We start from the raw sequence: 17,089 nt of genomic DNA on the forward strand, positions 1-17,089 counted from the left end.
AAACTGCACACCGGACCCGGTATTGCAGTCCTCCATTCATTTGACACAAAGTCTGTCTTCAGGAAATGACAATGGTCATAGTAGCTGAAGTACAGAGAAGTTTTCCAAAACAGGCCTCACTATAAAGTATAAAGGCTACATAAGTACTTCATTGATTTTCCGTGAATTGCAAAATTTGAAGTCATTGAAATGAAGCCTTAGTATAAATGTTTATAAAATATTGTGAAAAATCAGCAGTTACTAATAATAACAATTAACACAATGTCAATCGGCCGCTTAATAGAACCAAAAGCTTTTTATTAAATTGTAAAACATTATACATAAACACTTTCGTTTGAACAATTTCAAACTTCCTCAGTTACATTTCACTACTGAATCCAGCATTTAAATATCCCACCACGTATTGCCAAACAACTGGAAATTATTTCATTATCTTCAAAACTTTTAAAATTACCGTATAATTCATTAAAATTAGTCATTTCCAACCATGAGCAACTTAATAGTATTTAATAGTTATCAATTCTATAAATACTTCTAGAAATATATTCCTAAAATAAGCTATTTGAATTAGCATAAATAAAAATATATACTAGCAATAACGAGCTGATGATTATCAAAAAGCTACAGTCCTTTAAAAGTTAAGTTAAATATCAGACTTTTTTAAATTCTTTTTTGACTGCTTAGGTTATGTCCTGATGTAAATAAAATAAATATTTCTAATGAATTATAACATACCTATTTACTCAAGAACATACGCATAAAAGCATTTCTTAACCAGTTCCTTTAAAACATTGATGCAATAAACATAATAATGACAATAATACATAAATGACTATATAACATTCATCTTAAATCCATTTTTTACCTATCTAGAAAGTGCCTTAAGCTTTAAAATACTATTTACAGACTATATTCATTAATGCCTGGTCAGGCATAGGCATTCAAAATTATTTGTCAAATGAACTCTCTTTTTTCTAGTTGTAAAGCCCACAGACCACCTCTTGGGTTATGTACTACCTGTTCAATTACTAAATAATGAAATTAATGATCCTCATTTATGGAAATATGCTTGGCCAAAGTAGTATTTTCACCCTTCTTGATGGCATATTGGTTTTCATACATTCTGTCCTTTAAACTTCTATCCATTTTACCAATATAGTATACAGGGCATCGTTTTGCAGAATGCCAAAAACACTACACCTTTTGTGGCACAATGAAATGCCTCTTTAATTTTATAACTTACATTCCTAACCTGAAATTGTTCACCTACTGAAATAAAGGGACACAAATTGCACATTCCACATTTTTTCAACCCTGAGACCTTTTTGACATTGAAAGCATTCCTACCCCGCAACATAGTCTTTAGATTAACACCTCTTCTTGCTACCATCCTTGATTTTTCATTAATTTTATTCCTCACCAGTCCATCTTCATCAATAAACAACCAATTTTTTAATAAAATCTTTCATATTATATCAAAATCAGCAGTAAAAGTTGTTACAAAACTAGTTGAAAATTAGTAATTTCCTTGTTAGATCTCAACTCTACTGAAACATCAGAATTTTTGTTATTGTTACCTAATATTGGATGACAATGACCATTTTGCCTGTTCCGAGTAACCTCCATGGTCAATTCAGTAAGCAAAGCTTCTGGGTAACCCCCTAGAAGTAAACATACTAATAAGATTATTACATTCATTCTCAAAATCAGAATCCAAAGTAACTACTTGGGCTGCCCGAACTAGTTGACCCTTGACCTTTTTTGATGAGGTGGATGGGCACTTTGATAATGTTAAAATGAATTGGAATAGTTAGTCTTCTATATATTTTAGAAGTTAGTTTTCTGTTGAGTGTATCATTTTGCAGGTAAACATCCAAAGAACTAATAGCATTAGCATCCACTTCATAAGTGAATTTAAGATAATCAGTAGTATTATTCAAATTGTGAATGAACTGCTTACAAGCCCATAAAATAAAAATATCCAAATAGCGAATGTATAATTTAATATGTTTGCCAAATATCTCATATTCATGACAAATTCCTTTCCCAACATGACATAACTAAATTTGCAAACACTGTACCACAAGATGAACAGTTTGTTCGTTGGTTTCATTATATTCAAGTTAGTTTATTTACTGCAATGTCTACAGAGCTGAGTGAACCCTTGCAGCAGCTTTTTACTCAGGAAGACAACCCTAGCTCTATTTTGAATCTTACATCTCTTATAAAGCAGTTATGGCAATGGGTTGATGGATTAGCAACTGCTGTACATGGTATGCAAGCTTCTAACCAAGATGGAGTTTTATTATGACCGATTGAAGCAAGTACTGTTCCGCCTTATCAAAGACAGCACCAAGGAATGGCAGTATCTGATCTATATCAAACAAATGATAATAATGCCAGTAGGACAATATCAGGTATGTCTAAAGCTCTACTTGATAACAATCAGCTTTGAAATGAAGGTAACAGTGTTTTGGCTATCAATTGGAAACCTCCCTCACTCAAAGATTGGTTGACAATGGATGGTGATTTTTTTTAAGAATACTTATGCATCTAATAACATTGCCATCAACACATTATGTTATAAACTGAAAAATCTTGGTAACAGGCTTTTCAAAATGAAAAAAATTGCAGTTAGAGAATGCTTATTTGAAAGAATGTATACAAAATAAGGTCATTGCTAAAGGTTTGAGAGTATGGTGTTATCCAATGGGTTTAATGGCTGATTCCCCCTTACATGTTGCTTTAATAAGGATGTTCGACCAGCATGGTTTTGAACTGCTTGATTGTTAATGAAGCATAATGATAAAGATATAGAGAAACTTATGGCTGAGTTAAGTAGTTTAGAAGTGGACATTCAGACTGATATAGACTATGAGAGATATAGATTTGAACATCAGTGAATATATGCCAGTATTAAATGGAATTTGTTGGAACTTAAGGAAAATAAGCTTAAAAAATTAAAAAAAGACAAACTACAATATGAAAAGGGAGAAGCATACCCTCCACCACCTAAAAGCCAGCAATGGCGTGACACTAGAGAACAATCTGACAATATTGTAAATAAGATAACAGCCACTAGTCATGAACTGCAACAAACATCTGATAATGATAATGAAAGGGGGGTAAACCAACAGACTGCTACGGATATTAATAATTTATAGGAATACCCTTATTTAAGAAGTTCAGATGGAATAAGGGAAAGAAATCAAAGAAATAATGGTGCTACCTCTCATAGACAGGATTTTTACATGCCATCCAGGAGAAATCAGAGAAGAGGGGGATTTCATGGTCAATCGACCAGAACAAGAAACAGTTATCGTTACAGGAGAGATTAGATGGTATTATCAATGGGACATTAAATAATTATGTGATATCTTTTAACACTGATATTCAATTTGAGACAACAGAACTGTCTATTATATTTTCAAATCAGAATGAAGATTTTAAGGTGTATAATTTTCCTCATATGAAGATTGATATACAAGTAGTTAATTTGTTGAGTAAAGAACTTAACTTTATTCCTTTAAGGGCATCTAACATTGCCACATTGGTTATGGAGCTCAAATAATTTTTAAGAAAGTTAAATTTGAGATTAATATTTGATAATGAAGTGTCAGTAAATCAAGAGTGCCGAATAGCTAGTACGTTTAATCCACCCCTGCATCCGGCTTTTTTAATATATGAAAAAGTATGTGAACTTGATTTTAGGCATTTGTTATATGGTAAACATAAAGTTTTTATGGATAATTTAACTCATCAAGAGAGGGAGGTTTTAGCATACTTGATAGGGCAGAACATCAGAATAATGAAGCTGGATAAGGAGGGGTGGATTGGCTGTAATGGATATATTTGATTCAATGACAGGATTATAGAAATCCTTGAGATGAATACTTATGAATTAGTATATAAAAATCAGGTGAATGTTGCTTATAGAAAAATAAGAGAAATGTTACAGGATATGCTTTTGGAGCAAATAATTGATTTAGACTTATATAATTACTTAACAATGGCATCACCAACAATACCAGTGATGTTTGGAGCTCCAAAAATACATAAGAATATAGCTAACCCCCTTATGCGCCCAATAGTGGATGGATGTAATTCTATAACATATGCATGTGTGAAATATATAGATGTGAAACTTAGTAAATTTGTAAATACTGAGAAACGAATTTGTAAGGATTCATGGCAGTTTCCTCAGTGCTGATGTTAACGATCTTTTATCAGTTATTCCACAGCAAAAAAATAATAGATGAGATCAGAGAATATTTCACAACAAAAGGTGTTGCCCAGACAAATATTAATCTGTATATTGATCTTTTAGAAATAGTTTTGTTTAATAATTATATATTTTTGAATTGTAAATTCTGCCTTGAAAAGGTAGGAGTAGTAATGGGTTCACCTTGTGGTACGTGTTCACAAATTTAATTATGGCATGTTGGGAAAGGAAGTTTGTCATGAATAATGATATATTTGGCAATTTTATTAAATTATACATTCGCTGTTTGGATGATATTTTTATTTTATGGGTGGGAATGCTTGATGTATGTAAGCAGTTCATTCACTATTTGAATAATACCACTGATTATCTTAAATTCACTTTTGAGGTGGATGCTAATGCTATTAGTTATTTGAATGTTTGCCTGCAAAATGCTACAATCAATAGAAGATTAACCTCTAAAATATATAGGAAGGCTACCTATTCCAATTCATTTTTACAATATCAAAGTGCCCATCCACTTCATCAAAAAAGGTCAGTGGTTAGGGATTAGCCAGTTTGGGCAGCGTAAATAGTTAGTTTGGATTCTGAATTTGATAATGAATGTAATAATCTTATTAGTATGTTTACTGCTAGGGGTTACCCAGAAGCTTTGCTTATTGAATTGACCATAGACGTTACTCCCAAAAGGCAAAATGGTCATTTTCATCCAATATTAGATAACAATAACAAAAATACTGATGTTTCAGTAGAGTTGAGATCTAACAAGGAAATTACTAATTTTCAACTAGTTTTGTAACAACTTTTACTGTTGATTTTGATATAATACAAAATATTTTATTAAAAAATTGGTTGTTTATTGATGAAGATGGACTGGTGAGGAATAAAATTAATGAAAAACCAAGGATGGTAGCAAAGAAGAGGTATTAATCTAAAGACTATGTTGGGAGATAAGAATGCTTTCAATGTCAAAAAAGTCTCAGGGATGAAAAAATGTGTAATGTGTAATTTTTGTCCCTTTTGTTTCAGTAGGTGTACAATTTCAGGTTAAGAATTTAAGTTATAAAATTAAAGGGGCATTTAATTGAGCCACAAAAGGTGTAGTGTATTTGGCAATCTGTAAACAATGCCCTGTATACTATATGGGTAAGATGGAAAAAAATTTAAAGGACAGAATGTATGAAAAACAGTATGCTATCAAGAAGGGTAAAAATACTAGTGCTTTGGCCAACCATATTTCCATAAACGAGGATCATTATATTCATTATTTAGTAAATTAACATGTAGTACATAACCCGAGAGGTGGCCCATGGGCTTTACAACTAGAAAAAAAGAATTAATTTGGAAATTAATTTTGAATGCTTATGCCTGGCCAGGCATTAATGAATATAGTTCTGTAAATAGTAATTTGAAGCTTAAGGCACTTTCTAGATAGTTAAAAATGGATTTATGATGAAAGTTATGTAGTCATTTGTGTTTTATTATCATTATTATGTTTATTGCATCAATGTTTAAAGGACCTGGTTAAGAAATGCTTTTATGCATATGTTCTTGAGCAAACAGGTATGTTATTATTTATTAGAAATATTTATTTTATTTATATCAGAACATAACCTAAGTAGTCAAAAAGAATTTAGAAAAGTCTGATATTGAAATTAACTTTTAAAGGACTGTAGCTTTTTGATAATCATCAGCTCGTTATTAGTAGTATACATTTTTATTTATGCTAATTCAAATAGCTTATTTTAGGATTTATAAGTATTTATAGAACTGATAATTATTAGATATTATTAAGTTGTTTATGGTTGGAAATTATTAATTTTAATGAATTGTAGGGTAATTTTAAAAGTTTTGACGATAATGACATAATTTCCCGTTGTTTGGTAATACATGGCAGGATATTTAAATGCTGGGTTTAGTAGTGAAATGTGTCTGAGGAAGTTTGAAATTGTTCAAATGAAACCGCTTATGTATATTGTTTTATAAAACTGACATTGTGTTAATTGTTTTATTCAGTTTGTTCATTGGTTTCGTTATATTTGAGTTAATAATAATAATAATAATAATAACTGGTTTGTCAGTGTCCATCATTAGCTCATAAGTTATTATTATTATTACTATTACTGCTATTGCTGTTACTACTTATTATTATTATTACTACTGCTACTTACTACTGATACTGCTGCTTACTGCTACTGATAGTACTACTACTATTTACTACAACTACTGATACTACTACTTACTAATACTGCTACTACTTCTTACTACTACTTCTACTGGTGCTACTGCTACTACTTCTACTATTAATCTACTACTGCTACTACCACTTCTAGTATTACTGCTGTTACTACTGCTACTTACTACAGCTACTGCTAATACACTACCACTTGTCCTATTCATTGTTATTATTATTTCTCAACTGCATCCAACATTTTGTATTTTAATATTTTGTTATATGTGTGTTTTTAGCACAAACACAATTTATAATGTTGGTAGTGTGGAACTTTACTGTTGAACATTTAATTTTATTCACCATGGCTAATCATCTATTTTGTGGTTGTGCTTTACTGACATAATAGTTCTGATACTGGGCAGTCCTTTAAAATTAGATTAATCACAAATGATTCCAGGAGAAATCTTAGTTATAATCCTCTAATTAAAAGCTAGTAATTGAAATTAAGCTCTTAAATATTTCATCTTGTAATTAATGCTTCAGTTTCCATTGTGACTGATGTATGTCAAGTTCATATTCAAAATTACTTGACTTTTTTAAACTGACTAGGGCTTGAATTTGTAAGGGTACCACTTCATGTACATGTTGTAGTAACAATTTTGTATTCAGAAATGGCTCTAACTTTTTAATTTCAATAGCATGGTATTTTAGTTTAATTAATTGATCTGATTGTAGTGGATGTCTTTGTAAATACTTTAGTTGTTTTGTTGAATATTATAATAATACCTATTTTTAATTACTTGTATAAAATTATTATGATATTTCTCTTATATGTTAAAACAATAAACCTTTTTTGAAAAAAAAAGAAATGGCCCTAACTCAGTGCTATATGGTGCTCTATCATGAAGACTTGCAATACTGTGTAGGGTTGGCTTCACAGCAATGCTGAAGATGTCTGGGGAAGAGGCATATGCTAATAAGCCATGTCCTCTCTATCCCAGAACCACCTACAGGAAAGTGTCTTCATGTTGAGTGATTGAAGAAATCACTTGACTATGTAGATCAGTATGCCCGGCCCACCAAGTTGTAGTAGTGGACATAGCCAAAAGGCAGTGCTTATCTGCCAAACATGAAAACAGTACAGTGATCAGGGGTATGGGGGTGTCAGTAGACACCAGGGATTACTCTGCACTCGAGTGCCATAATGGTACTGACTGCAGTATGGGAATCGAGGGATGGAGGAAACACTAGCCAGTAGGGAAACTGCGGATGTTTTATAGTGGCACTTACAACAGTATTGTGAGTGGGGGTGTGGGGGGACACACTAGCCACCAGGGAAATTACAATTGTGCTGTAATGGCACTTGAACTATTACAGGGACCTGGGGGATGGGAACAGAGAACATTAGCCACCAGAGGAAACTCCAGTTGTGCCTTAATGGCAATGGAACTGTTACTGGGATCATGGATGGGGAAAAACACTAGCCACTAGGGAAGGTACAGTTGTGCCATAATGGCACTTATAGCAGTATAGCAGTATAGCAATCAGTGGGTGGGGGAACACTAACCACCATGGAGCACCCTAAACCCTTAAGCCTTAATGGCACTTCAACTAGAATGAGGATCAAGAGAGGGGACCATTAGCTATTGCAGGGCAGACAAGTCAGGAACAGCTACAGAGACTGGGGTGTGTGTGTGTGTGTGTGTGTGTGTGTGTGTGTGTGTGTGTGTGTGTGTGTGTGTGTGTGTGTGTGTGTGTGTGCATTGCGGTAATAACTGTGATTCAGAGACATGCAAATTAGGCAATACTGAGGTCTTTCCTTGTCACAACCAGCATGTCTCTGAATTGCAAAATACCACATTGTGATAGCATAGCCTTTTTGACTTCCACTAGGCTCTTTCATGAATGCACAGGTAGAACTCAATAAAATAATCAGCCATTTTTTTGCATTGTCATTTAATACAATATCAGTTGACAGATTGTAACCCATAGCTTATTCAACAAGTTTGAAACACTTATTACTGGATTGCTTCATTTTTATCTATGTAATTAATTACAAGTAGTGGCACAGAATAAACAAGACTGGACTACAATATTTCAGAGTCTGGAATCTGTTACATCATTCTGATGCTGGTGTTTGCATCTATACTAAGCTAATCAATAGTAATTGTTTTCTTAGATGCGATCTGTGCATAGAATCTTTAAATTCATTGACTTAACAGCAGAAGACCACAGTTCCAAGGGAGCTCCTCCATCTGAGAAGGAATTAGACATCTATGTCATTGAAAACCCAGACACTAAGAAAGACTGGCCATCAGGAGGACAGCTGTATATCAGAAACCTCACGGCAAAGTACACAGATGATGGAAGATCTGTGCTGGAAAATGTGTCATTTTCCATTAATGCTGGTCAGAGGGTAAGATACAAAGCTCTGTGCTTTGAATGCACCTTTTATGTTATTGACTGGGATAAAGGGTTGTATTAATTAGTGTGTCATAAACAAGTACTTCATGTCAAATATTATTACTGAATGATTTGCACTTTCCATTTCTGTAACTTAAGAAACTGTAGCTATATGAATAAATCTGTTTGTTAAGGAAACAGTGGAAAAGTAACTTGCATATTCTGTTATTGTTACTCATCACTGTTAATGCTGAACTCAGCTCAGAGCATCGTGAAAAAATTTGCAAAGGATTAGTCCAGATAGAATCAATTTAGCTAGCAGGTCAAGGAGACTCTCTCTCTCTGATACCCTCCCTGTGGAAGGAATAAAGATATCTTGTTGAAGTTTCAAGTATATTTAGTTAACTAGGTAGATGGGTGAGTGTTCTTGAAACTGAAACTAACTATGTACGTTTTATAGTATTTAAAAGCTTGAAATGACAAACGTTTAATGCTAGCGCACACACTTGCTTTCTTTATGATATCTACACTAGACATGCTGTGTAGTTTAATGCATGAAAAAGTGATTATGATTAACTGGGGAAAGCAAATATTACTTTTTTAAAATTGTGTTTATTTTTTTCATTGTACTCAGTATTTAATAACAGATGGCCAGTAAGCAGAAATGCTTGTCATGGGGTAGCATAGGTAGCAACCACAAACTAAGTCAACAAAAGTAATCATTTACATATAGGACTTAAAATACATACTCAGTGTTTGCCAGTAAATTAGAATTAATTTGATGATACAAAAAATAAATAAATAAACTTCTTGCTGCTTTCATAAATAGGTAACTGCAATCATTCTATTTTTTTCAGTTGCGGAAATCCGTAGATAGAGTACAGTAATCTTGCAGGAGCTATTCTTTTCTCATTTCACTTTGCTGTGAATTTCTGTCATAGGTTGGACTGCTGGGAAGATCTGGATCAGGGAAGAGTACCTTGCTTTTTGCTTTATTACGCCTGGTATCTGCAAAGGGTGATATTATGATTGATGGAGTATCTTGGAATAAAGTTCCCTTGCAACAGTGGAGAAAAGCATTTGGAGTTATACCACAGGTATTTAATTACGGTACTGAATGCACATTAATTATAGGTAAATGCATTACCTTTTATTCATAAGAAATACTTTACTTCCCTTTAGTTGCAGGTAAATCTCATAGACTTAAATCAGACAGCTAGCTAGATAGATAATGAACAGATTACATTTAGACAACACATTGCGCTATGTGTATGTGTAAGTTTCAGTTGTCATCAGTGTGTGTTGAAAATAGTTGTATAGTAATGTAACTGTTGTTAGGTTAAACAACCATTCCTGTATAATGGCTAAGTATTCACTCTGTAAATAACGTGTGCGCCAATTCCATAATTTGTGTTAAGATTAGTGTGTAGTACATAATAGCGTGCACGCCTGTTCCATAATTTGCGTTGACTAGTGTGTAGTACGTAATAAAGTTTGCACCTGTTCCATAATTTATGTTAAGATTAGTGTGTAGTGCGTAATAATGTCTGCTCCCCTTCCATAGCTTGTGTTAAGACTGGTGTGTAGTATGTAATAACATCTGCACTCCTTCCATAACTTGTGTTAAGATTAGTGTGTAATAGGTAATAACGTCTGCACCCCTTCTATAACTTGTGTTACGATTAGTGTGTAGTATGTAATAACATCTGCAGCCCTTCCATAACTTGTGTTAAGATCAGCATGTAGTACTTAATAACATTTGCCCTTTCCATAATTTGCACTAAGATTAGTGTGTAGTACAAGATTAACTAGAGAAAGGACTGCAGGACATCTGCTGGGACCTAGAGGAACAGCTGAAGATATATTTAAATATGGGACAAACTTTTACATTAATAACTTAAACAGGCAGCATCCATGCCTACTTTTAACTCTGAAATGCTAATTCTGATCAGCTTCTAAAATTCTTACAAAGGTTCACATGTGATTGCTGGACTAGCAACCAACGGGACCTTTTTAAGCCTAGCCATGGTTCCCAAATGTATCTGAAAAGTTCTGATACCCTAGAAGTATTTTATGAGGTATCTGTAGGTTTGGGCATGGGTGGTCAAGCATTTACAGGCTGCCTCTGTCTAACAGAGATATAGGTGCCACACCAAGGCTAAATCTCTGATTCTCCATCCACTTGTCCAAGTTACTCTTGAATTGGGTTAGAGAAATTTCTACTTACATGGATGGGAATTCTTTTCCAAAAAAAAGGGTTGTCCCTTTGACGCATACCTGTCCCTTTAACATGTACTGTTTATGTTACAAACCAGGTTTAAATCCATAGATCAGGTAATTCTAATGGTATTTGTTTTGTGAATGTGCAACATGTCCATTTCAGTAGGATCAGAAAATGCTTTGTAGGCCGGGTGTAGATTGCCTGTCAGTAGTCTGTAGGAGACCAAGTATAGGGATAGAGCTTTCAGGCAGTCCACTTAGAATACATTGTTTATGCCCTGTATTTTTTTTTGTGGGGAACCTCAGTGGATGCTCCAGTTGTTGCATATGCCTGGCCAGTTACATATGGAAAAGGGCTTTGTGCTCAATGACTGATCTGATGAGGGCGGAGTGCAGCAAGAATAATGATGACTTTTGACCTAGATACCATACTCTTGCTTGTAAGTTGCACAACATAAAACCATTTCCTTACTGCCATGGACACATGATAGTTAAAGGCCAGGTTACCGTCTACATGCATTCCCAAATCCCTCACAAGTAGGAATATATTTAGGGGTTTATTATCAATATGGCAGTTTCCAGGGATAGCCGTCTTCCCAAAGGAAATTATTATGCATTTATTGTTATTGAATTTTGTCTGTGGCTCTGGCACTAGTTATTGGTCTGTGTCAGGTCTTCTTAGAGGGTATTTGCATCTTTGGAGTATTCTATGACTGTGCCTAGCTGGTAGTTGTCTGCAATTTTTTTTCAACCAGAGGCCCTTGATGTTGGCCTTGATTTCAGAGAAGCAGATGCCTAAAAGGAGAGGCCCCAGCACCAAGCCTTGAGGAGTTTGTCTGCAATGCCTGAGAGAGATATTGTGTTGAATACTTTGGACAGGTAAGGGTATGGCAGTATACACCATTTTGCTGTCATCCATTGCTTTGATGACCTTCTTAAAGAATTCTGCCAGGCTGAGTAAACATGAACTGTCCTTGACAAAATTAATCTGTGATGAATCCAGTGTTTGAAGGTTCCCTGTGTCATTGGTTATCATTTTCATGATAATTCTTTCTATGGCTTTGCATGTAAGACTAGTGTGTAGTTACCCAGGTCTGCAGGTTGCCCACCCTTGTGCAGTGGGATGACAGTTACCGTCCTCCATTCACTTGGCATGAAGCCTGTCAGGAAGCTACACTTGAAACAGTGATTCTAACGGTTCTCATACGTCATGTTTCATGCTATTAAGGAGGCAGTCAGGGATGTTATCAGGGCCCATTTATGCAGTGTTATTGGCCTTGGAGAGTGCTTTGAGCACCTGTTCCCTAGTGATAGTTGGGGGGGGGGGTTATGGCTCAGGATAGTTTCTGAGAATGTTTAACGGTGTAAGGAGAGTAAAACTGGAACTAAATTTGTCAGGTAGTAGATTTGCTATATCTTCTATCTCAGTATATGTAGCTGCATTTACAATTAGTTCAACATGTTGTGTATTGCCTTTGAGGTTATGGACATAGCTGAAGAATGTTCTTGTGATTATTCTTAGCCTGTGAGACTATCTGCACCTCAAATTTGGCTTTGGTAGACTTGATTATCCCCATGAGTTGCTTATTTAGATTGATGATGGAGTTTTAACCTTGCTGGGCATTGCACTTTGTAATTTTTGCCATGTTTTCTTCCTTGTATTATACAATCTGTTGATTTTGGGATTCCACCAGGGTGGCTTGTTTTTGAGTTTATCCTGTGTTTATTCTGAGTAGGTCCAGCTGTCTGTATGCAGCCATGAACATGACAGAACACAATTTTTGAGACCAATTTCATACATGCAGTGGAGCTCACAAGGTAATGGGGGGGGGGGGATTGCATAACATTTTGCTAGGGTGTCACTTAATAGTTTGCCATAGAGTAATTCCTAAATATTCCAGGGTTAGCTGGGGTCCCGAATTTTAGTTTTATTTCAAATTGATAGCTTTATGGTCCAACCTGCCCATTGATGTCATTACAGTGTGGGGTGTGCAATATTCTCCGATATTTGTTTGGACCAGGTCAAAGATGTTAGCACCACTAGTGGGCTTGTAGAATATCTGGTCAGGGTATTCGTGTCCAGCAATCTGTGGAACTACATATTTAGGGTCATGTATGATTCCCAGTTTATTGTGGGGTAGTTGAAGTCAGCCATGAATGTTGTGTTGGGTTGAATGGAGAGTATTTCCAGTATGTTTAGGTATATGTTATGGGTTTCCTGGGTGTTAGGTATATATCTAGGTCAGATGATGCAGGTTTTGAAGAAAGCATGACAGTGCATTGAACATTTGAAAATATGCATATGTTGTATAATTTTAATAATTCCTAATTTCCAAAGCAAGTAAATATGTTCCATCTATCTTGATATGTAGTAATTATAATAAGGCACAGAGTCTGATCAGCTGACCAAAATTGTGTGTGTGTGTGTATGTGTGTGCGTGTGTGTGTGTCTGTGTGTGTGTGTGTGTGTGTGTGTGTGTGTGTGTGTGTGTGTGTATGTATGTGTATATATATATATATATATATATATATATATATATATATATATATATATATATATATATATATATATAATCTATATCCATATATCTGATGATAATCTTCTTACCATTCATGACTGATGGGGGGGGGGGGGGTTCCAAGCCTTCGGAACCGAGTCAGTCTAATACCAAGCTCACGCCGACCAAAAAACTCTCGAGCTAAGCTTTTACCCATACCTCAGATCTAGTTTTCCACGTAGCCATAAAGCTGCGTCCAAGCCAAGCTCTCAGCTAAATGTAAACGTTTGATATTTTTTCTGGATATTGTGTCTACCTTTTATTCCTTGTTGGTATTTTTGATATTCTTTTAACTTTGAAGCTATCTGTAGCCCCTTTTACCCTTCTGTTTCTACCTTTTTGTTAAATTTTTAGTACCATTGGTGGTACGGGCTTTCTCCCTACACTTGTGGTATTTCTTAAATACCATTGCTGGTATTTCTTCTTCTTCTTCTTTTTTTCACCCTATTTTTAATATCTATTTAGATATAAATATAGAAGAACTCTTTGCCTTAGTTTCCTATTTGACTTGTTGTGTGTATATATGCATATTTGTTCATGATGTCTAATAAAGAAAGGCACGTCGGGGTTTAAGCATTGTGCTTCTTGTAAGGGAAAACTGCCTAACAGTGATTCCCATGATTACTGTGTTTATTGTCTGGGAGTGCGCCATCTTTCGGTGCAACCCCCTTGTGTGATTTGCCAAAGTTTTAGTCAGCGCACCTTGAATGAGCGCAAACACAAACTGATTCTGAAGGGCCTCCTTAAGTCACCATTTTCAGAGGCCATTTCTGCGACAGAGGTCTCATCCCCTCCTACTAAAGAAAAGAAAAGAAAAAAAGGTCCTATTCTGGCCCCTCTTCACCCTCAGGTGACCAAGGCAAGTCTGTAATGTCTAATGTGCCAAAATTGTCTTCGGAGCATAAGTCCACCTCATTGGCACTGACTTCTTCTGCTACGACTACAACTGTTCCTTTATTGACACCTGCTTCAGCTCCAGTACTGTCCATGGCACTGGCTACTGATTTTCCAAAGTTTACTACAGCTTTGGCATCGAGTGCCGCTTCGGCACAGTGCAAGCCTTCAATGCCTACCTCTGCGATTCCATTTAATACTGAACCTTATGTGTTGGCTCCAAGTGCCCTTGCAGCACCGAGTCCTTTCATGGTTCTGATAGTGACAATTTTGATGTCACTTCTTCCTGTCTCCAAACTTGAGACATCAGTATCGATAGATTCCACACCACAGACCTGATACTCTCTATCAACAGATCCTTTTCTAGGGCTAATATGTAGTCCATTCCTAGAATGACCTGACTCCTCATCAGGAGTATCCACTAGATCCACCAGGAGCCTTTCTGAGTTTGACGTGGTGCGTTTTGTGGATCAGCTGTTGACAGCCAGGGGGATACCCACTCCGTCTAGGACCCATCCACCTACAGGACCTGGGTTGGTTTCTCCATGGACTCCATCCTACTCTCCTCCTTTTACCATACCGATTCCAAAGTCTTCAGTTCTGATGTCATTTTCGGAACCCCCATGTCTCAACGCCTGTAGTGGACCTCACTGGGGCTCTGGGACTGTCCCTTTGGCCTTCAGTCCCTTCTGAACCAAGCCTTCCTCAACTCCATCATTGGACTGCGGGCTCTTTGGCTCTGGGTACAGTTCTGAGTGTGTCTATGGTTCTGTCCACTGTGCTGGGAACTCTGTCTGCACTGATCCCATCCCCTATGTCGAGGGGCCATGAGAATTTGTCAGTGGGTGATAGCTTCCAACCACTTTCTGATAGCAACACATATCCTAGGGAATTCCAACGTGATTGAAGACAAGTTGAGCAGATGTATTCTCTTGAGTGGTCCCTCAATCCCAATGTAGCCGTGAAAATTTTCAGCCATTGGGGCCAGCCTTGCTGCGACATATTCGCCTCTCCATCAAACAACAAGTGCAGCAGCTATTTTGCCCTATTTCCCCCCCAGGGAGAATCCCCGAGGGGCGCTCTGATTCACGATTGGCCCACAAGACTGAGATATGCCTATCCCCCATCCCTCTGATTCCCCAATTCATAAAGAATGCTATTTGGTTGAAATGCAAAGTGATCCTCATAGCCCCTTTGTGGCCTTGACAAGTTTGGTCCCCCTTCCTATAGCCTCATCTGTTATGTTGACTGTGGATTCTGGACTCTTTTCCAGACCTGATTTCTCACAGCAAGGGTTGAGTCACTCGAACCTATCCAGTCTCAAGCTGACAGCTTGGTTTCTCCACTTCTGTTAGTCACCAGACAGGATAACTTTCCCTCATCTGTACGTGACATTATCCTGGCCTTACACAAACCATCCACCAGAAGACTATATCTAGACAAATGAAAATGTGTGTGTGTGTGTGTGTGTGTGTGTGTATACATATATAAAATGTGAATTTGGTGGAAACTACGTTTACTTGACAAAATTCAGTCAACTAAGCACATGGTGATAAGTGCGCAGTTCTCTGGGTTGGAGAATTTCCCTTTCCAGAATACGGTGCAATCTCAAAGTTAATGTATATAATTAGCAGAGCTGAATGGGGTGCAGGAGGACTTATACTCCCTGCAAAAAACAAATTGTTTTTAATTTTGCATGTTTCAAGTTTATTGTTCAGTGCCTTTATATTAGCATGTCAGTGTTTGCATTGCTGATGTTTTGTGGTCAGCATTTTGAATACTGACATTTGTGTGTGTGTGTGTGTGTGTGTGTGTGTGTCTCTCTCTCTATATATATATATATATATATATATATATATATATATACATTTATATATATATATATATATATATATATATATATATATATATATATTTATTTATTTATATATATATATGATTTACTATCAAAAGGTGGAAGGGAGAATATTTGTAGATGGAAACTCGAAACATGGATGTTTGAATTTCCATCTTGCTGAACATCTCCATGTTTGAAATTTTATATCAGCGAATGCACAGTGCATTCACTAATATAAACTCAAAGTACTGTACAGAGCTCATGGTGCAGTGCGCTGTGGGAAATTCATCCCTTTCCTCAATGTAGTGCGATGTTGGAGTTGGAATATATAGTTAGCAGGGAGTGTGGGGGGCACAGGGGGGCTTGTCCCCCTGCAGAAATGTGATGTTAGGTATAGGAGTTTCCTTTACCTAAGCTTCTATATGGACATCACAGAATCTGTTGGACAACAATGTTGAATCTGCTGAATTCATTCAGCTGATTCGACATTGTTTCATGTTGTACATTTTGACTTTTGTTTTTTTTTTTTTTCTTTTTGGTGTGTCGAATGGAATATGTTTAGTAGATATAAAAAGTGTACACACTCCTGTTAAAATGAGACCACAATAAATCATTTCAAAACTTTTGTTATCTTTAATGTGGCCTATAACCTGTACAATTCAATTGAAAAACAAAAATATCTGTTAGGGGAAAAAAATATAAAAAATAAAAAACTTACAATAAGCTGGTTGCATAAGTGTGCACACCCTTAAACTAATACTTTGTTGAAGTACCTTTTGATT

General features: G+C 35.9%; 1 protein-coding gene across 2 annotated transcripts in view; it reads left to right on the forward strand.

Annotated features, from left to right (window-relative positions):
* The window catches only part of CFTR (CF transmembrane conductance regulator), a 1,712,697-nt gene that overhangs the window by 1,587,196 nt on the left and 108,412 nt on the right, over positions 1–17,089 (forward strand). For both annotated transcript variants that reach the window (XM_044088720.1, XM_044088721.1), the window contains 2 exons: positions 8,575–8,811; positions 9,740–9,895. In XM_044088720.1, the coding sequence (XP_043944655.1) occupies positions 8,575–8,811; positions 9,740–9,895 (393 nt within the window). The remainder of the gene's footprint in view (positions 1–8,574; positions 8,812–9,739; positions 9,896–17,089) is intronic.

Source organism: Protopterus annectens, chromosome 11.part0 (genome assembly GCF_019279795.1).
Source record: "Protopterus annectens isolate FY-2018-M chromosome 11.part0, PAN1.0, whole genome shotgun sequence".
NCBI lineage: Eukaryota > Metazoa > Chordata > Ceratodontiformes > Protopteridae > Protopterus > Protopterus annectens.